The 23,866-nt window shown below is 38.6% G+C and overlaps 1 protein-coding gene across 2 annotated transcripts in view; it reads left to right on the top strand.

Annotated features, from left to right (window-relative positions):
* Nucleotides 1–23,866, top strand: part of LOC119554736 (junctional adhesion molecule A) — a 111,443-nt gene that overhangs the window by 24,007 nt on the left and 63,570 nt on the right. For both annotated transcript variants that reach the window (XM_037865758.1, XM_037865757.1), the window contains exon 2: nt 10,754–11,273. In XM_037865758.1, coding sequence (XP_037721686.1) covers nt 11,204–11,273 — 70 coding nt within the window. In that variant the 5' untranslated portion in view covers nt 10,754–11,203. The remainder of the gene's footprint in view (nt 1–10,753; nt 11,274–23,866) is intronic.

Below are 23,866 nucleotides of genomic sequence, written 5' to 3'. Positions count from 1 at the left end.
CATTTGCAGGCATAAATCAGACTAAAGTCGGGTCAGAGAGCAAAGGCCAACACACACTGGTGAATTATACCAAAAGTCCAGCGTCTGCCGCTTCAATTTAACTCTCGAGCAAATTGAGCAAGAGCCCCAATATATCCGGTCATGCAAATGAAAGCAGAAGCCACACATAAACGAAGTCGGATTCAGAATCGGAATATATATGGTGGCTGAGATGGAGGGTTTTATTATACGGCGGAGACTCGAGACTCGACGACAGCTGTGTGGCTCTTATTGGCAATTATTGTCCATAAATTGCACATTTATAAGGGTGGGCATATGTGTGGGCGTTAGTTTACCTTTTTGTGAATGCCGCAAATGTGCTCGTATTTTGCCCCTAATGTGGTCCATTAAGAGACGGTTCGGTCCTGGCCCGACCTGGCGTCTCATCTCCCCAACGATCTAAGCAAATATTTGGCCAACGGTTAGCCACTCACCCAGGCTCGAATCAGAATCGTCGGAACTTGGCTTTGTGGCCTGTGGCCAAGTTAGAGAACGCCGCAGAGCCTGATTCACATTCACATTCAGACCGACTCGGAGGCGTTGGCTTAATTGCATTTCATAGCAGCTTTGTGTCGGCTTTAAGTCAACCAAGCCCCATACGCCGGGCTCCCCACTTGATTTGTTTTACCAGGCCAACGAAAAGGAGGGTCAAAGGGCAACTAAATCAATATATGGCAAGTGGGCGATGCGGTGCCAACAAATCTCTACTGCAAAGGGGAGGAAAAAAGTCTATGCATGAATGCGATTTTCAACACATTTTTCACATTAACTGCCAGCAGCTCTCGGGAAGTCGACAGCGTCGTCTGTAATTTTGTATGCACAGTCAGCTGGCAGGACAACAAATCACCATCACCCACCACAGTGGGTCGTCCTCCCGGTATCAGTGGGTTATATCACTGGGCTGATCCCTGGCCCACTGCAGTGTCATATAAATAAGTTGCAGTTGCAGTCGCATTTGCAGTTTCGATCAGAGCTAAGCGAGAGCGATTGCCAAGTGGGGCGAGATAGGGACAGATATGATAATGCCGGGAAACGCCCAGTTGACTAGATGGTGTTGCAATAAAGCAAATAAGAAATAGCGCAAAGACTACAGTGAGTTATGAATGCCCTTATTTTAGACGAAAACTACAGAAGCTTATACTAAAATAAAATATTGCAAAGTATATGTGGCTATTACAGGTTTCAATTTTAGACGAGTTACGGAAAGATCGAACATATGGGTAAAACTTTGACTCTCGCTTAAAAGAAAAAATTTTATATTATTAGAGAATTCATAAAATTTTAAGCCTCGTCAAAATAAAAAATTGTAATGTAGAATAATAGAGAATTCCACCACAAATTCATAGATGTATTCCACGTCAAAATCGGAATCCGATAACTCAAGTTATGATATTTAGAAGTGCAGATTTGGGTTCCAGTTCTGAAAGCCATTGGGATTTAAAGAAAAATCGAGCATAAAAATGGGTTAAAATGTTGACCCTCTTTAAAAAGAAAACTTTAAATGTAGAATATTAGAGAATTCAACCACAAACTCATAGAGGTATCACACGTCGAAATCGGACTCCAATAACTAAAGTTATGGAATCTGGAAGTGCAGTTTTGGGTCCCCATTCGGAAAGCCATTGGAATTACGAAAAAATCGATCATGAAAATGGGTTAAAATTTTGACCCTCATCAAAAAGAAAAATTTTAATGTAGAACATTAGAGAATTTAATTACAAACTGATAGAGGTATCACACGTCAAAATCGGACTCCAATAACTGCAGTTATGGAGTCTGGAAGTGCAGTTTTGGGTCCCCATTCTGACACCCATTGGAATTGCGGAAAAATTGAACATGAAAATGGGTTAAAATTTAAACCCTCGCTAAAAAGAAAAATTGTAATGCAGAACATTACATAATTTCACCACAATATCAGAGAGGTATCTCACGTCAAAATCGGAATCCGATAAATCAAGTTATGAAAATTAGAAGTGCAGTTTTGGGTTCCAGTTCTGAAAACCATATTAATAATAAAATAATTTTAATTTAAAAATTATATTTAAGGTATAAAAGTTGTCAGCGTTGTATTCTTCTTTTACATTTTTGTTTACACTCGCCTTGTTTAAGTATTTGCCAACTCAACCTATAGATACAGCCAACTATCTACGTAACCCCCATTTGGCGCAATGTGCAGCCACCATAATTCAGCACTTGTCAATGCAGATGCTTCTCCGTTTGGGGAGGGTCTTTTCGTGTAAATAGGAAAAAAATTGACACGCATTTTTCACCTTTGCCATTTGACAGAAAGAGAGACGGAAAGACTGAGATTGAAAGAGGGGGATCCTGAGGAGGAAGGACTTGGCCAGGCCAACACAGACGCTTCCTGTTGTTCAAGTTGATTTCCTTCTTAGATGGAGCTCAACTTTCGATTTTCTGTTTTGTGTTTTGCATCGCAATCCTGTGGAAAGTTGGAAAAAAATGAAAGGGGTGAGAACGTTGAAGGAAAAACGTTGCAGTCTCGTTTCTTCAATTTTTTCCCCAATGCTCAACTTTTTATGCACTGTTTTTCCTTATCATTTTTGATTTATGTAACTGTTTTTATTATTTTCATATTGTTCACGAGCTGCTCGGCGGGTGGGCGGCGTCGGCGGCCACGCCCCCTCAACTCTGATTGCTGAAATCACAAGAGTTTTTCCCTACATCTTCGTCTGTTTCCCTTACCCATACCATGCCATTCATATCATTTTTGTGTGCGTTGTGCCAAAAACTCGTATTCCATGGCTGAAAAGTTTACGGCAGTAAGAAGATGAGAAAGTGCCGGGGAAATGCGGGGGAAAGTAGTGGGGAAATGTAGTGGCTATATGTGCATGGCGTGCAAGATTTCTTACGAGTTTTGAAATTTGATTTCTGCTGTTTGTTGTGGAATTCGAAATGATTGTGGGTGGCAGAGGCGTTTCTCCATTGGAAAGTTGCATTATGCGCTTTGTTGGTCAACAAGAATTTCTTCTTGGCCAGCAATGCGAAAGTTTTTGGCCAACACACAAACATTCCATTTGCATGAATTATGCATAGATCAGGCCGACACCAGAGCATTTTTTGGAGTAGAGAGCTCTGCTTCCGGAACGGAGATTGCTTCCAGGCTTTTTCGAGTACATGTTGCCTGAATGCCGGAATACCAGAATGCCAGTCAGTCGGAAAATGTATTGTTAATGTCCCTCGGCAGCAGCAATTAGGCAAATCAGCCGTAAACACACACTCCTCCCTGAGTAATTGCCATTTTACATTGATAAATAACCAGGCCATAATGGGACAATCACTTTCGATGGCAATTTGCATTGCCACTTTCAATTCTTATTCAAATCGATAATTCCACAAGGGATTGGGTGAAATATGACATATATTTGGTAGTGCCAAGCAACCTTTTAAATCTAAATTGTTCATAGAATTTTCTATAGCAGCCAATCGTTTTTATTTGGCGCAACATCAAATTTTACAAATGAAAATATAAGGTTTTAAAAAAATATTTCCTTAATAAGCTGTAACTATTTTATCATCACATGAATTATAATAAACATATTATTTAAGAAATTTAAAGAAATACAAATAATAATCTCTTATAAAAAGAATTTCCTTCCACCGGTTTTAGTTTTTATGAATTCAAATTAATTACAACAGACTTAGCCTATTTCGGAGTTTAATTATTATTATTATATTGTATTATTACTTCTTTGTCGAAACTAAAAATTGGGAATGTCTAGTATTATTTTTGTTTATGCTGTCATATATAAAACATTAATAAAGACAGGCTTATAATAAATAGTTTGTTAATACTTAAATAATATGTAACACAATTTCTACTTGTATCCTTAAATTTCTTATTCATATTTCATGGCATGAACCTAATATGACACTCAAGAATTCCACGTCAATGACCAATTTTGTTGACATGTTCGTTCTATGTAGTCAAAACTTTGGGAATCATAATGGAAACCTCAGAAAGTACTTAAACGGAGGAGTGAAAGTATTTTTTTTTTCAAACATTTCGAAGGAAGTGAAGAAGTGAAAAGTGGTTTGGATGGATGGTTGAAGCATTCCAAGTGCTGGCAATTGTTGACATTCCTTAAAGTCAGCCACAAACGCGCTGGGGAAACCAATCCTCGTCCCATTCCGCCTGCTTCGACTTTCACGGGCCCACACAATGAAATATTAATAAATTCCATTACTAAAGAAAACACACTCGAGTGCGCAGCAAAACATCAATGGCATCGGCATAGAGTTTGGGAATTCTGGAGATGGTACTGGGGGAGCGGGTTGGAGGACCTCAAATCACCAGAGGAGACGCCGATTCGATTCTCCGACTCTCGGCTGAAGAAGCTGAAGCATTTCACTTTTGCCACGCAGACAATTTTCAATTGAAGTGGGATCGAAATACGTACGGGGAATGGGAATGGGTAAGGGAATGGGAATGGGTATATGGTGACTTTCCAATTCAATCTAGAAAATACATACAAAATGTATCGCATATAGACACATTCAGATGGCATTCACTGCACACTTACAATATTTTCTGTGTCGCATTTTGTTGTTTGCAAAGCCTTTATTGACAATAAATACTGTCGGGATGACGACGACGATGATGAGGATAGATGGCGGTTTAAGTGTCTTCAGCTGGCCTTAAAGCCGCACTCCTCTTTAATGCCCATTATGGCCAAATTGGCACTTATCGACTGGCGACCCCCAGGAGACTGCATTTGGTCGAAAATGGTATTAACAATAATATTTGATTTGCCAAAATGAAATCCGCACTCACACTGTGTACGCAGTTTTAGGCAAATGCGCTTGTTAACAAGGCCAACATGGCTCGAATGTCCAACCAATTTTGCTCACAGCTCCCTTTTGCAACTTGGCAATTAAATGCAAATGGCGTGTGAAAGCCAATTTTGAAAAGTACACAGACAAAAACTAAGTGCAAGGCACTCGCACAGCTAATTTGTAAGGACCTGCTGGAAGAAAATGGGGAAAACTTGTGGAAACTGGGGAAATGGGATGGCAGAAACAATGACATTCAGACTCCGCCCGACTGCCCTTCATTGCCGGCCAAAAGTCACGAAGGACCTTTCCGAATTGAGTACAAGGGCTGATTACTTTCTGGTGGCACTGTGTCCATTAAAGTTTTCTCGTAATTTAAGTTACATTTAATTGGGAATTAATTGTCTATGGTGTTGTTGAAAAAAGAAAGTCAAACAATTATTTGGAAAACATATTTATGTTTAGTAGATAAAAATTATTTACAGCATACCTGCCTAAAAAATATAAAAATATAAATTTGAAGTATTTAAAATAAGGGAACAGTTTTAGGAAATTAATTTTTACGAAACAATAATAATTTCAGCCTAATTTATATTTTAGGTAAATAAATGAAGTCAAATAAATATAAGTTAATTTATGTTTTTAGTTAGGGTACATAATGTATTTAATTTATCTGTAAGCCACAAATCTTTATGAAGGACCCTTGCAACTTCTACATAAGTACTTGTAATTACTGGATAATTACTCAGAGCCAAATTTCGTAATTATGGTAGATTGCAAATGCTACATTGTAAAGCTGTATTAAATTACACATAATGGCATGGTTCTTACTTGGCCTTCAACCGCAAAGGCGTCTTCGAACCAAAAGCCCACAAGGCTATCCTACGGCTTAGGCTAATGAATTCCTATTGAAATTGACTGTGAACTATCTCTTTCAAATTCCAGATACCCATAATTTGAGCCAGCGGTCCTATTGTCTATTTCACCAAGTTTAATTGCTCGTGGGGCAGACGCGATGTTCGACTGGTCGCAATGGAAACCTTTTATTATAATTTGGCCAAGACATGCGGCCAGTTGGATGAGTTCGAGCGGAAGTGGGTCCCCTGGGTGACCCGAACTAAAAACCTCAAATAACGCAAAGCACAAACAATCAGTTACGATCCAGCCGCACGCCATGGCCAAATATTGGGGAGTTTGGGTTGGTTGAGTTGGTTGAACGGCGGCATCATGTCAAAATCCAAAGCCACAAACAATTAAACAAAATTGCAAATTAGACGTTATATAGACCAGAAATACCGCCCAAAAAGTTGACAGCCACCGCAGAACAGTGTACATTGTGTGTACAGTGAAATGTCGAGAGGAAGGAAGTGTAGGAAATTGCCTATTTGCAATTGTAATTTATTCATTTTGCTTAATATGCCGTGAAGCGCAAGGCTTTCACTGCCACTGCCGCTGTCCCACAAACAAAACAATAATTTTCTCATATTTTTTTTCGGTTTGTTGGTGCTCGTATTTCCAACATTTGCCCGCCCATTTTTGGGGGTCACCGACTGCTTGTCAATTGCAATGGTTTGACTAATGACTCGACCCGGTGCCAAGGTCATGGAAAGAACCCATTGTTGTCGATTTCAATTAGGAGCTGCGCTTAATTTGCATAATTATCATAAAGTTTGACGAGGGATAACGAGCCAGTCGAGTGGGAAATTGTCCTAGTCCAACTAGGATTTTATCTGATGGACATGGATGGATGTTGTACTCCTCGAGCATGCAAATTAGGTCTTGATTTGTCCAGAAATGGGTCCTTTATGTAAGGCCGTGTTTTTGCAGTGATTACCTAAAAGTGATTGGATTCGCCTTAATTTGTAACTGCGCTTAACATAAATGTGTCATGTCCTTAGAAATCAATCGAAAAAATATATTAAAAATATAAGCAAAAAATACAATACGATTATGGTTATTAGATTTTTGGTGAAGGAAAAATAGTTTTAAGAACCTGTTATTCTGCATTAAATACTATTAAATATTTGTAAAAATTATATTCCATTAAAAAGTCAAATTTTTTATTCAGCTTTAAGCCGTTTTTATAATTTATTAATTTATTTCTTTAAAAATTATTTTCTTATTAAATGACTACTGCATTTCTTAAATTTCGTTTCCAAACTTAAAAAATATTTATATTGCTTAGTACATTTTTTATAAGATGTTGGTTTCTGCAATAACAAAAATATCTAACAGCATTTCCAAACAAAAGTGCTAAAGATTGTGTAAAGGAAAAATGTAATTGCCATATTTTACTTATTATCACTGGGAAAATCTTGTTTTAAACGTTTGCCTACAAGAAGATAGCAAATATATGTATCCTGGCATTTGTGGTCTCTGCTCCTTTTGTTCTGCCTTAAAAATCCCTGCCTTGCCGCATTTTAAATCTCCTTTAGACTTAATCCTTAAGCTGTTACTCTCAATTTGCACAGGATCTTTGATTATTGAGGGACTCACCAGCCAACCTCAGGTTGTTTTCAGCAGGATGCTTTGGCAAATGGACTGCAGAATCGGCTTGTTGCTGGTCGATGGAGCTATTTAGACAGATTTACCCCGGCACCTTTGCTCACCTTCGGATGCCTCGAGGAATGGGCCCATAGATTGCAGTTTTATGTCACAACATTCAAACAAATCGCCGGCCATTTAAAACGGTTTAAAAGCCATTGCTGCAGCCCCTAACAGCCACACGGTGTCCTGAATTTTCCGGGACAGACACAACAGACAACCGCTGGGCGGAATGGGTTTTCCACAACCACCCCATTTTGCCTCCTCTTTTTCTAAGTGTTTTCCCTTCCGGTGGGATGACAATAAATGAGCGCCCATTTGCGTATGGTTTTGCTAGAGCCTGGGAAATTGTTTTGGCTGTCGAATTACGTAAACATTGTCATAAATGAAAAATTTAGCAGTCGTAGCCGAGTCAAGCATTTCATTTGCTGTGGCAAATTTGTCAATCTCGTCGAGCGTTTTTTTTTTTTGCCATCACGACTTTGGCCCAGTTCTAGTCTGGTTTTTGTGACCAGACGCCGCAGGGACTCACATGAGAAACTCCCCTTGTTGGTCTACTAACTTTGTTTTGTTTTGGTTTCAGTTTTGGCCTGGAATTGCTTTCTTCTCTCGTGATGGAAGACTTTCTCCGTCTGCGGCAGGCGCGACATATTAATTATTCATTTCGATTTTGGTTTGCCTCAGCAGTGGGATACCAGAAACCCCTACAAGAAAAAAGAACCCCAAAAAAAGCCCGAAAAATCCAGCGAGGCTCTTGTGATTTATAAACACGCGCGTCGCTTTGGGTGATTTACTGCAAATTGCTTTATAATGTTATATACATTTTGTAGACGATTCTGCTGCTTTTCGGCGGCTTGCCTGCTCGCGAGTAATTATAAGGGAAACGGAAAGAAAAATGAGGCACGATTTGTTGGGATTTGTAATCCAATGGATTAAGTTCACGACCTTAGACTTTCAGCTGTTAACAGTACAAAGATCAAAATATTACCAGGCTTTGGAGTGCCTTTGGGTCTTTCTTTTAACCCTGTTAATTATTATATCATTTTAATTATAGTTGTGATATGAATTTAATATATCTATTGTTCAAGGAACAGTCTATCAAATCAGGCAGGAAGTAAAAGACGAAAATCAGGCATTAAAAAAAAATGTGAGAAGTAAGAGGCGAAATTAGATTATTTTAAAATGTGGAAGGATTAAACTTTCCTTGATTTATATAATTAGTTTAAAGTGTGTTCCTTATAAACTATCATTGAATAAGTCTGTTACTTAAATATTACAAAAAAATTTACAGACTTGAATATTTAAATACTATTAATATTCAAGAAAACCTTCAATATTATTGTTTAATAACCAAGAAAGGAGTTCACCTGAATCAATTATTCAGCAGCCATTTCTTTTCATTTGCATTAGTAATTTTAAAGCCTGGCCTCGAAGCATTTTTAATGATTATGGCAACGGAAGGAAGGGAAATACTTCACGAGACACGTAAAAGTAAAAGCAAATCTTTGTACGTTATAATTTGCATTGCACATCTGTGAATGTAGTCCTGCAAACGAGTGTTTGTGGGAATATGTGTGCTTATGTAAATTTTGGCAGCCCACTGTTTTCTTTTTTGGTTGGCCAGCGCTTTTTATTGTATACATTTTTCGTAGCTGAAAATTAGAAATGTTCCACTGCGTTCAACTTCACTGACAGTGCGTGGCAAATTGCTTTCCAAAGTCTGAAGTCTGGCATGTCTGTAGAACGGCGAAGGCACACACGTTGCTGCAGAGAAAGAAATATTGATTAATTTGATTTATTCAAAAAATTATTCAAAAATTACCAAAAGGTATATACAAACCAAAACCAACCTGTACATTTAAATTATAAAAATATATCCATAAAAATATTTTAAACAATGTTATTATAAATTTCGTAACCATATTTCCTTACCTTTTTCTCTCTGCACAACCGATAGCTAACAATAATAGCAAAAAATGGGTTTTTTTGCTTTGCTGCCTTCTTTCCGTTTCCTAACAATAAGTGCGGAAGAGGGGGAAAAGTTGGAAGTGGTCGGGATGATATAGGACCCTATATGGCTGTTCGGTGTAGCGGTAATTTGCATGTGCAGACTATGGCACATAATATCCATGCATTAGAATTATGAATCCCCTCTTTTTCCGCTCCACGAATATACAAGTAATGGCAACGAGTGCCGGCAAAAATTCTTACTACATAAATGCGCAAAAATCGAAATTTCCCTCGCATATTACGGCGTGTGCACACGGCGTATGCGTAATAAATGTGCCTGCTGCCATTATTATGACATTAATGCCGATGAATCGATCATATCCACTGGCAGGCCATAATTATAGTGCGTTGGAATAGTATAGTACCTGAATATGGTACTGACGTCAGTCTACTCCCAACTTTAATAAAACAAACTAAGCAGAGCGGGACACAACTAAGCTGCCTGGCAGACAGGCAATTAAGTTAATTACTGTTTAAACTTTTCAGCCCCACCAGTCGACTGTCTGGGGGAGCAGAACCAAAAAAAAAATCGAAAAAATTATATTTAGCAAATTAAATTCCCAAGTTACTGCCAGAGATTGAGCACGTGGCCTGGCCGAAATTTTAAGTAGGCGAAAAATGAAAACCAAAATGTACCTCTGACTGAAGGAACAGTGGGAGGAAAGGTCAATACTTTGGCGACAAGGCGGGGGCTCATGAAGTCATAAATTGCCATATGCGTTTATAGATCTCTGGCTTTTAATATGATTAAAAAGATATATTTCTATAGATATATTTGGTGGATTAAGAAAAAACAAATACATTTTATAAGCTACAAATATTAATAAACACGGGAAAAGATGGTCAATACTTAGGCTAATTTCAAAACTTGTACACATCAATCCATGTCTCAGGTAAAATGTATTTTACTAGCTATAAGATAAAATATAATTAATAATTTAATAATTTTTATAATACGGATATTTATATTCCGAAAAACCTTTTAATTTTTCCTATTAAAATAAGCAAATATATTAGCCTCTTATTAGGAAATGCAATTTTAGCCTTGTATTTCCAGTTTCTATCCACTGTACTCCCACTGCAACGCCATCATTATGCAGGCGGCATGCCCCATTATCATTTTGCTCATTTCCGTTGTCGTTTTTGATTTTGTTGCAGTGGCAGAAGGGGCTGGAGAAAAAGCTGCTCGAAAGTCTGCCAATGAGTGCATTTGGGGTTTGGGGGAAAGGCGGTTTCTTGAGCCCCCAAAAAGAGCCCGAAGACCCCCTTCCCGACCCCTTTCCACTTAGCCAGCTTTGTCAGTTGCAATAACTTTCGCGTCAGTCCAACCAACAGATCGTAATGCTCTGCTCCGTTCTGCTCTTTACAGGCCACATTTCGTGTACGACGGCATAAAACAGAAGCGGCAAATAGAAAAGCCAAACGGCGGCTAAGTTGCTTTTGTCTGCCTTCGGGGGAGGCGTTGGAGGAGGAGGCGGAGGAGGAGTTGGCCTGGCAATTGGCCAAGTTAATAGAGAGCCGGGGGGGCCGATAATGACGTTGCTGGAACTGCTGCCGCCCATGCTGATGATGAGGCTGCTAACTTGGTTATTGCTGCCAGCCTAGAGACACAGGACCAGAGAAAGAGAGACCAGTTACCCAGACCCTTCAGACCCTCCAAGCCCAGCGGACCCAACAGCCCCACCAGACAGACAACAAAAACAAGGTCTGAAGCTGCAGCGCGGGGCTTACTGCATTTCCGCATCTTGTTCCTGTCGCCGCCCGTCGCTGTCATCGTTATAGCCATATATCCCACGTCATTGCCACAGCCGGAGTCACCATGCCCATGGCCCATCCACTGCCGCTCTGCGTGGCCTGGCTGCTGCTCCTCGTCGTGATTGTGATGAGCGGTAAGTGCACAGATAAAAAAGCCATATCGATATCTATATGGGTACTTTGGATAGTATAGATATTATTCTGGAGTACCTAAGAAATCACTAGGATTGTTAAATAACTTATATAGGTGCCTAAAAGTATGCAACAGTACATTTTCAGCGACTGTCTTTGTTCATTGCATACTTTAAGACACCTTTTTTAAATTGTTTTCAAAAGATAGTATTTTAGAGCTCCACAGAAATAGCCAGTGCTTTTAAATTACTCATAAAATATAAAAAATATTTATATCAAATATATTTCTTTGGACATTGCATACTTTTTAACACCTTTTAAAATTAATTTCAGATCTTAGTAGTTTCTGTGGTATTCCCCATGTACTTCTTCATCTTTTTTTATAAGTGACAACAGAAATAGGTGGATTTAAGTATCAAATTTATTTGATATTCTACTTAAGGATTAACTTGTACTTTAATATAACTTATTTTATAAAAAAATAGTACCCTTATATGTATTTTAATATTGTTTTTACATTAATAATTATAATTTATATATATTCATCTGTAATCTTTTATGATATAAATGATATAAATATGATATTGAAAATTATCCCATTTTTCTTTTGGTGTACCAGCCCATTCCGTAACATCCCAACCCTTCGGCCATCCGCCTTTTGCCATATTGTTGCCGCAGTTAATTGTTGGCATTTGTTTGGCGGCGATTCCTTTCCTTTTTGGCCCCTTAATTGTCCGCTCCAGCTCTGGATTTTTGTTTCAATTAACAATTAGTTTTGCCAACTGCTGCACAAAGTTATGCCCGGACGGGCATATTCCATTAAATGAAACAATATTGCGTATACGCCTGGCGGGCCTTGACCAAAACTCGCCATGAAAAGTTTACGCTTGCATCCATCACAACAAAAGTGGTCTAAATAAATGAACACAAATGTATGCTCGGCAAAGGGGAAAAATTCAATAAACTGCAGAAAGTTTGAGAGAAACTTAAATCGGCTTTTACTTGGCTTGCCAAGGAAATAGTTTAAGCTGTTCTTTTTTCGGAAAAAACCCTGGAATAGCTTTTGGTCTTAGCCCCTGGGAAACTCTCTCAACAAGTTGTGATGTCAACAATTATGTTTTCTGGTTTATTTTTAAATTGCATTCAGCATTTATCGGAACATCTAATGGGCCTTAAATCGTTTTGCGGTTCTACCACATTTCTGGCATCAATTGAATGTAATTGAGCTCAGGCCCAATTTGCCCTAAAGCCCGGCTTAAAAAGATTGTATATGTCCAAGTATTATGCAAAAATATTTTTCCATAACTGACCGAATTATGTTGTAAAACATTTCGACTGCCCGTGGTCATATCAACGGGTAAATGCGACAAATTAGGAATAAGGCACGTGCCCCCCAGGCGTTTGAATAAAGTTTTAAGCGCGAAATTAACACAATTTAAAAGTGAATGGATTCAATTTCAATTGGCAAAACCGAAAAACTGATTTAATTAACAATTGTGAGAGGGCAGGGGCTGGCGAAACGCAGCCCTTAATGCATTTGATTTATTTTTAAAGGGTCGCGAATTTATTGCAGGAATGGCAACAAATAACACCCGAGGAGAAGGGTCATTGGAACAATTCAAAAAGTGCTCGAATTAATTGCATTTTTGGTGCAACGAATGAAACGGGAAAACGCGAAAAAACAAGTGCAAAAAAACACAAACGGAAAAACAAGTAAATCGAAAAAATAAGCGACGGGCGTGGACATATTTCAAAATTCAATTAAAATAAAACAAAAAGGCGGCAACAGCGATAGCGACACTATGCAATTTCCGCTTAGGGCGTGGCTCCAGTCAGGTGGGCGTAAAAATAATTAAACTGCGACCAAATAAACATCGAACGGCGGGGCTTTTGGCCATTTGCAACACACCGAGAGGCCAACTACAAATGGTGGCTGTTTTTTAGCGATTTTGCGCTGACTTCTGCATCCGACATTCACAACATTTTGCAATTGAATTACGTCAATATGTCAAAAAAGGTTTTAAAAACAACCGGCGATCATTTGGTGGGGAGACCACATGAAATTGCGGAAATAGCACAAGACGAATTAGCATCGCTTTCACTTGGTTTTTAGCTAATAGTGATCAATCCACCCCCCTCAATCAATCAATCAATTGCTCTAAGTGCATTTTCCTGTTTGACGGCGGTCAAATTAGGGGGAGGGCGATAAAAGAGAAATTTCCACCTGCTAGTTGTTTATTCTGCCCAGGATTTCAGACCCATATTCCTCTAATAAATTATTTCCAGTCGCTTTGGTGCGCTTTCTAACAAAAAATTCTCCATTTCACCAATTTAAATATTGATTATGATTGATTTAGCGTGAAAGGCCGCAGCTAAATATTGTTTATTTGCCATTGCCACACTTCAATTCAGTTATCGCAGCCCCATTGCAATTTCGAATTCAATTCGCTGTTCTGTAAATTACACAAAGTAAAATTTACGAGTGCTGCTGCCCTCCATAGGAGTAATTTTAATATGGATATTTTTTAAGTCTCGTGTGCATAGAAATTGCATATTTGAGCAGAACTTTTGGCCAGTGTTTGGCTAACGCAAAATGAAATCAAATAAATAATTGCACTGCCCGAAGGATGGTTCTTGGTCTGGGCCACTGGTCAAATATTTGCAGCAAACTTTTTGGCTCTCCCTTGGCCAAGTCATTGAACGTTGTTGGCCTGGCCAGGAACTCAAATAGAGCTGGCAACGGAAAAAAAGAAGAATAAGTGGAAAAATGAGGAGAAGCCAAGTGAAGTGGAGTGAAGCGAACTACCGAGCTCTGCCAACACACTCCGGCCAAAAAACTTGGCCACGTGCAGCCCACGTAGGTAATTGAGTATGAATGGGGAATGTGTCGAAAGCGTTTTCAGATGTTTGCCAAACAAAACGCTGCAGGTCCTTCTGGGCTGCTTCTCCTCCAGACACCGGCAAACTGGCAACCAAAGTAGCTGGAAAATGAATTCGATACATTATCATGACGTCAAGTCGTGCGTGGTGGCGACTGGCGAAAAGTATAAATTACATCAAATGCTATCGAGGGCAACAGCAGCCGCCCATTTCTTATGCGAAACACCTGCAGCTCGCCAAGGAGTCGTAGACCCAATATATACCTTATAGCCACCCCAACCATCCACCCACTTTGACTGGCAGACGGAGGGTAGCCTGAGGTATCCTGGCAAATGTGCGCATAAATGAATTACCAATGAACCGCATGGTTCACGTTTTCAATTTGAAAGGCTGGGCGCTAATTTTCGGGGAGGAATCGCCTGACGGAAGAGGCCAACCTAGAACAAAGACCGTAGAACCATTTGACAGATGTGCTACTCCCGTTTGGACCCAAGGAGGTACAGTGGAGATTAACTAAGAAAAAGGCCATGAAAAAGTCTGATTTGAAAAAAAATACCAGAAAGAAAAACAACGATATAAGAAAATAGTGAACACTTAACAGAATTAGACTTAATTCTTGTTATTATTTTAGAATTCCTTCATATATAAACAGCATAATACGTAAAACTCTATATGTCATTTTAAATATTTTAGTATTCGCATTGAATAAATATTAATATTTTATTCATTTGTATAGAAGCTTTAAAAATATATTTAAAAATAAGTTAAAAATAAAATAAATAGCTTTGATAAAATGTCTTATTGTACATAGTCCAAAATTGTAAACAAAAAATTTAATGAATTTTCAAGGAAATTGTGTTCATTTGTAAAACTAAATAACCCAAATAAGATGCCATTTTTTTTAAGTATCTTTAAAATGCGATATTGATGCTTTCGTAAGTTAACGTCGTAAATTACAAAACTCATTATGATTCTCATTTAAGATTCTATTTGCTTATTTGCTGCAATCTAGTACAAACTTCCTTGAATTTAAAAGTGCTTCTTACGCCATAAAATTGAGCCTGACGCCAATTAAATTAAAGCTCACTTCTTCGCAAGAAGGACTTCTCCCGCCAGACAAACAACAATTCACCTAAAGAGGCTCCACTGTAGAGCCAAATGCGAGCAAGTGAGATGCTGAAGACGTGTGTGAGTGAAAGTGAGAAAGGGAACAAATCGACAGCCTACATAAAAGCGCAATTTGCGCAATTCCAACGTCAAGTTCCATTTGATTACAACACGTTGACGAGGACATACGCACTTCCATGGGATTGGGTGCTACAAATAAACGTACATATGAGTCTGCACCCGGTAAAAGCAATTTCAGCAAATCTGCAATTGTTATGTCGCCTGCTAAACAACTCACTTCGCAGGCAGGCTTCTAGCACGTCAAATATTTATATTGCATTGCCATTCCTGTTCCCCTTTTCTTGACATATACATATGTTGTATATCTATATATAGGTATTCCCCTGGCTCTTGTTGCTCTCGTTTTGGGTATTTTTGGGTATTGATTAAGCACCATCGTGGAGCTGGAACAATGGCCCGCCTCAATTACTGCAGCATTTTATGTCCCCGTACGGACCCACATGTCTGTCTTCCTTTTTTACAACCTTTTTATATATCCGGTATATAGATTGTTAACGTCACGAAAGGGCGGCTACAAAAAACACACACACCGGCAGGCATAAATCATGCAAACGACTTGATGGCGTCTATTAGTCTGTTTATAGGCCTAGTTAAAATGTTTATATACCAAACTTTACGGTGAGCAGCAATTAAACATAACGGCCCGGTCCTGTTGATCTGTGTTTTGCACCCCTAAAAAACAAGGGACAACAAAAAGGTTGGGTCACATCAAAAGCAATGAAAACCAGCTAACAATGTTGCATCCCTAAAAAAGATAGTTAAAAACATATCAAAGGAAGACAAATGAGGACCATAAACAAACAAGCATTACAATTTTTGGCAAAACATCGAAATTAGTTACTTAAACAAGCCATTTTTATTTAGTTGAATAATATTATATTTTGTTAAAGTCTTTACATTAAATAAATACATATTTTATTGATTCAAGAATGAGACCTAAGTTCTACAAAAAACAATTGCAAATGTTCAAGTGCTATACATTGTATCCAAAAGGACTGTAAAAGTCTGTATAAAAAAGGCAGGCAATTCTCTTAAGGAATCAAACAAGGAGGCACTGAAAACCCAATCAATTTGCTCAATAAGAGCATTGATAGCTGCCCGAATTTCCCCCAGTGTAAACTTGATGAGCAGTGATTACATATACTCACATTTCTCGGCTACGTGAGGAAAACAAGAGGTAAACTTTTGGGGATTCGTGGGCTCCTTTGGCTTGGGCTGCTGTCAGGATTCCCAGGACTTCTCCCAGGAGTGCACTTTACGCGCCACTTGTGCGGAATCCTCCGCAGGAATCCTGCGATGGCGCAGCGGCAACAATTGAGAATTTATTCATTGAACTTTGCTCGCACACACACCCCCTACTTTTCCTCCCAACTGACTGTTTACAACCTCTCATTTAGACCTATTAAACGAGGAATTTCCGTGGCAAAACAAACAATTTCCGCCACTAAAAAGGAACACCCGATGTGGTTCACTGAGTCACGGTCTATTTATGGCACCGTGACCACCGTGTACCTGGCCATTTATTGATGAATTTCATTTTATTTAATTTCATTCCAAGCTGGCCAGCTCTTGAAATCGCTTTATTTTCATCGAACTGGTCAGCGAACGAAAGTTGAAACACAATTCCCCAACTTTGTTGTTGTTTGCTTTCGATTCTCCCGCCCTCGCTGCCACGCCCACTTAAAGCATCATCCCCACCGAACCCAGTACCAAATACCGCCCATCTGAGCCACCTGAAACGTTGCTGGCATCTAAAGTGGCTGCGATTAGTTTGCTAATGTTGTAATTTCATCATTGGCGGGAACTGGGGCTCTGGAAAGCTACGGCTACGGGCGAGATTACGGGTGAGGCTGGGGATACGACTACGGAGAACCACTCAACGCGTCGTACGCCGGGCGCTTAGCTAAACATCATCAGGTACTTGACAGCCGGGAGACCGCATTTTGCTGACCATTGTGCCATCGAGCAACCAAGCACCGCAGGACAATGGTCGAAACTAGGGAATTTTTCACAAAATCTTGATAATCTAACAGGCAGAGAACTTAAGATATCCAGGGCTAAAAGATTTAACAAAAACACTTTTTCATATGACTAGTCTTATCAGTGGCGGATCCAGAACTTGGTAGGGGGGTTATAAACGAAATTTGGAATAAAATACATATAACATATACTTTTAAACCCGAGTGGGGGGCTCCGTAGATCCACTCTGAGTCTTATAATTACCTAAAACGGTGAATAAACGCTTACCTTTTACAGTTTAAATTGTATTTTGTGTTGTCCTGGTACTTAACCAGTAATTTTTCTATAAAATATGTTTCTCAGTTAAATCAACATTTGAAAAAATTAAATAAAAACTTGAAAACTTACTATTTTTAAAATTTTTAATATATTCAGAAAAGATTTTTTTAATATATTTGTTGTAAGCTTTGAACATATTATTATAATTTTTTTATTTGAAATGGGATACCTATGTAACTTTAGGATTCCAAGGACTCAAGGGAAATACAAATTTATTTGACTTCTAACTTAAAAATCCATTTTTTTCTCATGGCATGCTTAAATTGTTTAAAGAACTATGGAAATGTAGAGCTCGAAACCTACATTTACCTCAACATAAGGACGAGAAGGCTGCCCTAGCAGTATTTACATACCTTTATCTACCTTCATCCGCAAAAGCAAACAAATGTAACCCACTGTAGCCGGGCCTCAGCCATTCGGCCAACATTTGCTGAGTTGTGTTGGCCGCTTTGGCTCAAGTTTTGTCGATTCATTGAAGTGAGTGGCTTTTTATTTGCGAGAAAATGGCAAACATTTTTTGCCATTCTCTCAGTTTTTTATTTTTTTCGCTACCCCTGAATGCCGACTGCTGGCTCATTCTCTCTTATTTCCAATATTCCGGCTGGCTTTTTCGACGTATTTCGGTGGGGATTTTCGTATTGAAAAGGAAATGAACTCATAAAAAGTAATTTGGCCATAATGCTTTGGCCGAGTTAGTTACTTAATTTGCAGTTGCAAATAAAGTTTCGCTTTATTAATTTTGATGTCGAGTGCTGTTGTTGTTCCCCGTTGCCGGGCACTTGATAAACTTGCGCAGGTCCAAAAGTTCTGGCAGTAAAGCAGAAAAGTTACGTAGAAAAATTGTTTATTACAACGCAGCCACAGTAAATTCTATTTTGAATTGAATTAATTTTGGTTTTAAGCCGGTTTTCTCTAGCCTTGAGCTTGGCATTAAAATGAACGTGTGACGGCTTTCCAGTGAAAACAAAAGAGCCGCAGGATGCCTACCCACATACCCAAAAGAAACCAAAAATCGAAACCGAAAAACACAGATATGAGCAGACAAATGGTGAAAATTATATTTTCTCTTTTTGATGCCTGCGGCGTTTCCAATTGAGTTTCTCAACTTGATATTTTTGTATTCAAGAATTCAATTAGACGGCAACCTTTGCACAGGTGTCCATATCCGATCCCCTGCCATTTTCCATTTTCCATCTAACAATCCCACACGCACTCAACTCCAGAGGTGGAAAGTCGGAAAACTTTATTGTTTTTCTTTGGCTGACTTTTGGTCCTGTCTCAACGCGAGACAAAATTGCGAATATAATGAAATTTCTTCCGTTTCGCCGGTCGTAATTGTAATTGGTCTGCAGCACCTGCAGCGGCAGTGGGAAAATGCTAGATGGATTTTCCCGAGGCGCAACTTTAAATGAGTGGGAAAATCAGAGAGCGCGAAATTCAGAATGAGTTGGCAAATACAAAATGAGAAGAAGCAGCGGCAGGCACACAAATAGAATTTCCCGAAAAATGAAAGCCTTTGAGCGGCAAAACTGGACTTTGCTGCCGCTACTTCGTTTGAGTTATTTATGGCAAAGTCCTTTCAAATTGATAGAAAAACACTCCTTGTTCAGGGTGACATTTTCCCGACCGCTGCTGGGTGTGAAAAGAGAAGGGAAAATCGCTGCCAAGTCAACGGAAGCCAACAGTGTGAACTCAACTGACAGGATGGTGCCCTTTGTACCAAAAGTTCTTTGCACCCCAAGCTCTTCTATCCTTTTTTTCACACATTCTCACTGGGAAGCAGACAATGCATTTTCGCTAATGGCAGCCGACAGGAATCGCATCTTGGCGACACTCACTAAAAATTTGGTTAGTTCTCAGATTTACAAGGATTTTCGGTCTGTCTCAATTTATTCATTTCTTAAAAAAACGAATCAGCTTAGAAAATACCCCATAAATTAAGGTGAAAACAAAAACCCAATCTTGTCGTTAGAGATTTCACAAAATTGTCAAATATGGATATACAAAATGTTTAAGAATTTATTACTTATATCTAAAGATCTATATTTTGATAGAGCGATAATTAAAGGCATACGCGCCCACCCCAATTCGACTCTATGATTTGTTTATATGACTCGACTATATGATTCGATTTAATGCTTCGATTACATTTTTCTCCAAATTATGGATGTTTTAAATTGGTTTTTGTTTTATGGGGACTTCTTTTTGTATACTAAATTTCTTCACAAACAAACCGTGATAATATAAACACTTTAAGAGTAAGGGTGCATTTAAAATTATTTATTTTGCTCATTAAATATTTTTTGGAGGTGTTTGGAGCAACTGCGGGGTCATATCGAATCTTAGTTGGCACCTAGAAACCCTATGAAATGTTGAGTTAAATTTGTGTGGCCGTATCCCTTACATTGTACTTGTATACAAAATATAGATCTTTAGAGATTATAAAATTTCAAAAAAAAATTGTTTAGCCAAACTTTCGTGCTCCCTTAACCTGTTACATTTAAAATAGAAAAAAAGGGCTTAGTGAAAAGAAATTTTATAATAAATGTCCCAAAGAATTCCTTAGTTCTTGCATTATTTATATATTCAGCTGTGTATTTTAAAATTCAATGAATTTATTTTTAAATCCAGTCAATCATGCTTTCATAACATGTTAAATTTAAAATAGAAAAAAGAGGCTGAGTAAAAATAAATTTCTACAGAAGTGACCCAATGAATTCCTTAGTTTATGCAATACTTATTTATTCAGCTTCAGCTCAACCGAGAGCCCACTTATTTCGCCTTTAAATGCACTCCTCGGGCAAACAGATCGCTTAAACATTCCCCTTATAAGTTATAACTAAGCTGGGTGGCATCCATTTGGATTTTCCGCTGTTTTAGCTTCCACTTGAGATCTGATTTCAATTTGTCCTGCCATCTCCTTCGCCCGTTAGCCGTTTGTTGTTGTCACACGTTCTGCTTTATTGCATTAGTTTCCCTTTGAGAAATTATTTTCTTTACCTTAATGATTTTCCGCTGCAGTTTTCCGACGACGACGACGACGACGAAGATGAGGTTTCCTTTTCCGTTGCATTTGCAAATGTCCTTGCAGTCCGCTGAGTGGCTATGGAAATATTTATGTTGACTTGAAGTCGTCGCTGCTCTGATTGTTGCTTCTGGTTTTATTTCGTTGTTTTGCCACTGTTTGTCATTTGAGTCTTGAAATAAATTGAGAAATGCACGAAATGCCGCTGTTGTTGTCCGCGCGAACGCAAGAATAAAATCAATTTTTTCATTTAGTTTCAGCCACTGTCTGGCTGTTTTTCATGCGGATTCAATGAACCATAAATTTGAAAGTGCCGCACAGCCAGACGCGACGGCGACAGACTTTTCTGACAGTTGAAAGGAACAAAAAAAAAAAAATGGTAGAAATGGAAAATAGTTAAGCTGGAAAAAAGGGGCAAAGCTTAAAGTTCCCTGAAGTATTTGGCCTGGCGGTAATCGCTTACCTGCTCAAAAGCAATCGCACTCCGATTAGCTGGACGGCAACTTGTTCGTCCTTGCACACAAATTGCAACAATTTGAACGTGATTATCCCAAAGGCACAATAAAAACAAGTTTTCAAGCGGAGGAAAACAGCAAGGATAATACAATATTCAGCTTTGCACAAAGGGACGAAACGAGGAAAAGCGTTTTCCTCGATGATGTCTCTGTATCGCCGTCTCACTTACTCCCCTTCTGGCTGTCTCGCTCTTATCTAGCAAACAATTTTATGCTTCCGCCTGAGCGACAAACAATGGAGCGTAAATATCCCAAAAGCGGTACCAAGGCAAACGGCAAACGAAAGAGGGAAAACGCTATTCTATGAAAATGCCTCACATACAGCACATATAAATGTGCAAATGAATGAGTGAGTGACTGAGTGGGGGCACCGGAAAAAAGGACTTTTCACAAATCCAGCAAAATATTGTTTTTTTTATTACAATTCGTATTTGACCTTAAAAATATTGCTAAATTTTTAGAATTACTAAAACAGGTCATAATATTGAAAATGGTATATTATTATAAGATATTTATTTATGGTCTTAAGACACTTGCTTTATTCTGACTAACTGTCCGCATTTTTTCTTAAGTCACGGCAACCCAAACTTGATTTAAAATATATATTCATAAAATGTTATTAAGCAGTAGTTCCCTTTTTCTCTATGCAGCTAACACTTTTCAAAATATATCTATCTTTTTGGTCAAAACTCATGCAAGTTTGATAAAGGTTTTATTAAAAATCTGTACTTTGGGAGTCATTTTAAATCCTTGAAGTAATAATTTCTATGTGTATGTTTTACCAAATCTTAAAAGCACATTAATTTTAACACACTTCTTTTAACTTTTTATGATAAATTTAAAAAAAAAAATTAATTATGACCTTTGAATACCAAGTTAAATGATGCGATATTAAAAAAAAATATGTAAAAGCAGACTATTGAAATAAAATTTAAAATAAAGAGGATTTCTAAGAGATAAAGTGGTTAATCAAATCAGGTTTATCAAATTTCTTTTTTGTCCTAGAAATTTTGTTAAAATAAAATCTATTAATATTCGGTATAAACCAATCTCCTTGGATTTTTTCTGTGCATTTGAGTGAGTTACTGAGTCAGAGGCCTTTTTTCTGATGCAGGCATGTCCGGTGCAAGGGAACTGGAGGTGGAAGAATCCCATGGCTGGGCCCTCGCATTGTTCCGACATGCATAATAGACGAAGGGAAAATAATGCCAGCATAAGTCGGGGGATTAGACCGGCTGATACCCCTCGATTGGAGCCCTGGCTTACCAGCCAGTGCCGGGTTATCCGCCTGATATCCCTGCTCAAAAGCGGGATTACAGGATAGGAATTAAAAGGGAAAAGGGTCCGAAAGGAACAGCAAACTGCCAGTGTAGTTGATAAGATTTGGATTTGTCTACAACATTTATTGTCCTTCAATGTTGTTGAGCAATTTTTCTTTTGGTTTTCCACTTTGTGTGCTGTGCGGCCAGTAAAATGTGCTTTCTGCACAATTGTCATCATGACCCTCATGCAAATGTGTTGCTGTGTGGGTGCGGCAGTGTCAACAGCAGTGGGCCTCTCTCTGTGTGTGTGTGTGTAGGTGTTAGCCAAAGCTGTTTTGCATACTTTGCGGCGCTCTGACATTGGCAAATATTTGTCCCTTTTTTCGGTTCGTGTTTCTGGGGGCCAGAGCAAGAAAATAAGCGATAAATAAATACAATTTGCTTGGTCTCTTTATTTGCATTTAAGATCGTCCAGATAGAGCACGCAAATGATGGGCCCAATCCAATACGCTGCTGAACCCGTCGCGAAATAAACGGCCAAACTACTGAAAAATTATGTGCGACGAGACGGCTTTTTATGACCCAACAGCGACAATTTTTTAAAGTCGCATAAATTGCGAACATTTTCGCAAAAGGGAGCAGCAGTGGCAGGTCCGTTGGCCTAAGTGTTCCTCCGTTCGCTCTCTAATTTGCTTTGACATCGGGGCGCAAACCTGAAGAGCCGGGGAAAATGGTGGGGGAGTCCTGTGGAGCTGCGTAGCAGAGTGGAGGAGCCATGGCGATGACGAGTCCTGTCGCAGGAGGCTTAGACATGCTCTTAATTAATTTGAGCCCGCGATGGCTGCATTTGCTTTGTGACAGCCTGGATGTCAGCGTCTGTGAGGCCATCATGCTTTTTCCCAGACGTTTTCCAACTGCCAAGTTCTGGGAAAGTAAATTAAACCAGAGGCTCAAGCAACTGTTGCCCGCCGAATCGTTGCACTTTCGCCTCAGCTTATGGCATCGAAATTCAAAAAACAAATGTCTCTCATTGAAGTATTTCCATCGCAAGTAGGTATAGATTTGAAGGCACTATAGTCAAAATAATAAATAATAAGGTATCATCTTTCAAAATCAATCACATCCTAAATAGTATTTTTAAAATGCACAAATATTTTAAATATTTAAACAAATATATGCTAAATTTAAAATACAAATTAGAAACCAAATCTATATCAAAACCTATTGGTATATTTGTGCATCTAAACTGCGGTAGAGCAAAATGCTTTAGTTACTCCATCATTGAAAATATCCAATTAGTTTTTCTTTGATATGCAAACATATGAATTAAATTGAATGCATTTGAAAGTGTTTATAATTATAGGTACATTAAAAGCTCAAACTAAAAGTTTTAATCAAATACATCTGATTTTCACAGCGGTATTCAT

The sequence above is a fragment of the Drosophila subpulchrella genome, chromosome 3L (assembly GCF_014743375.2).
Source record: "Drosophila subpulchrella strain 33 F10 #4 breed RU33 chromosome 3L, RU_Dsub_v1.1 Primary Assembly, whole genome shotgun sequence".
NCBI classification, from domain to species: Eukaryota; Metazoa; Arthropoda; class Insecta; order Diptera; family Drosophilidae; genus Drosophila; species Drosophila subpulchrella.
This window is presented reverse-complemented; position numbering and strand designations above follow the sequence as displayed.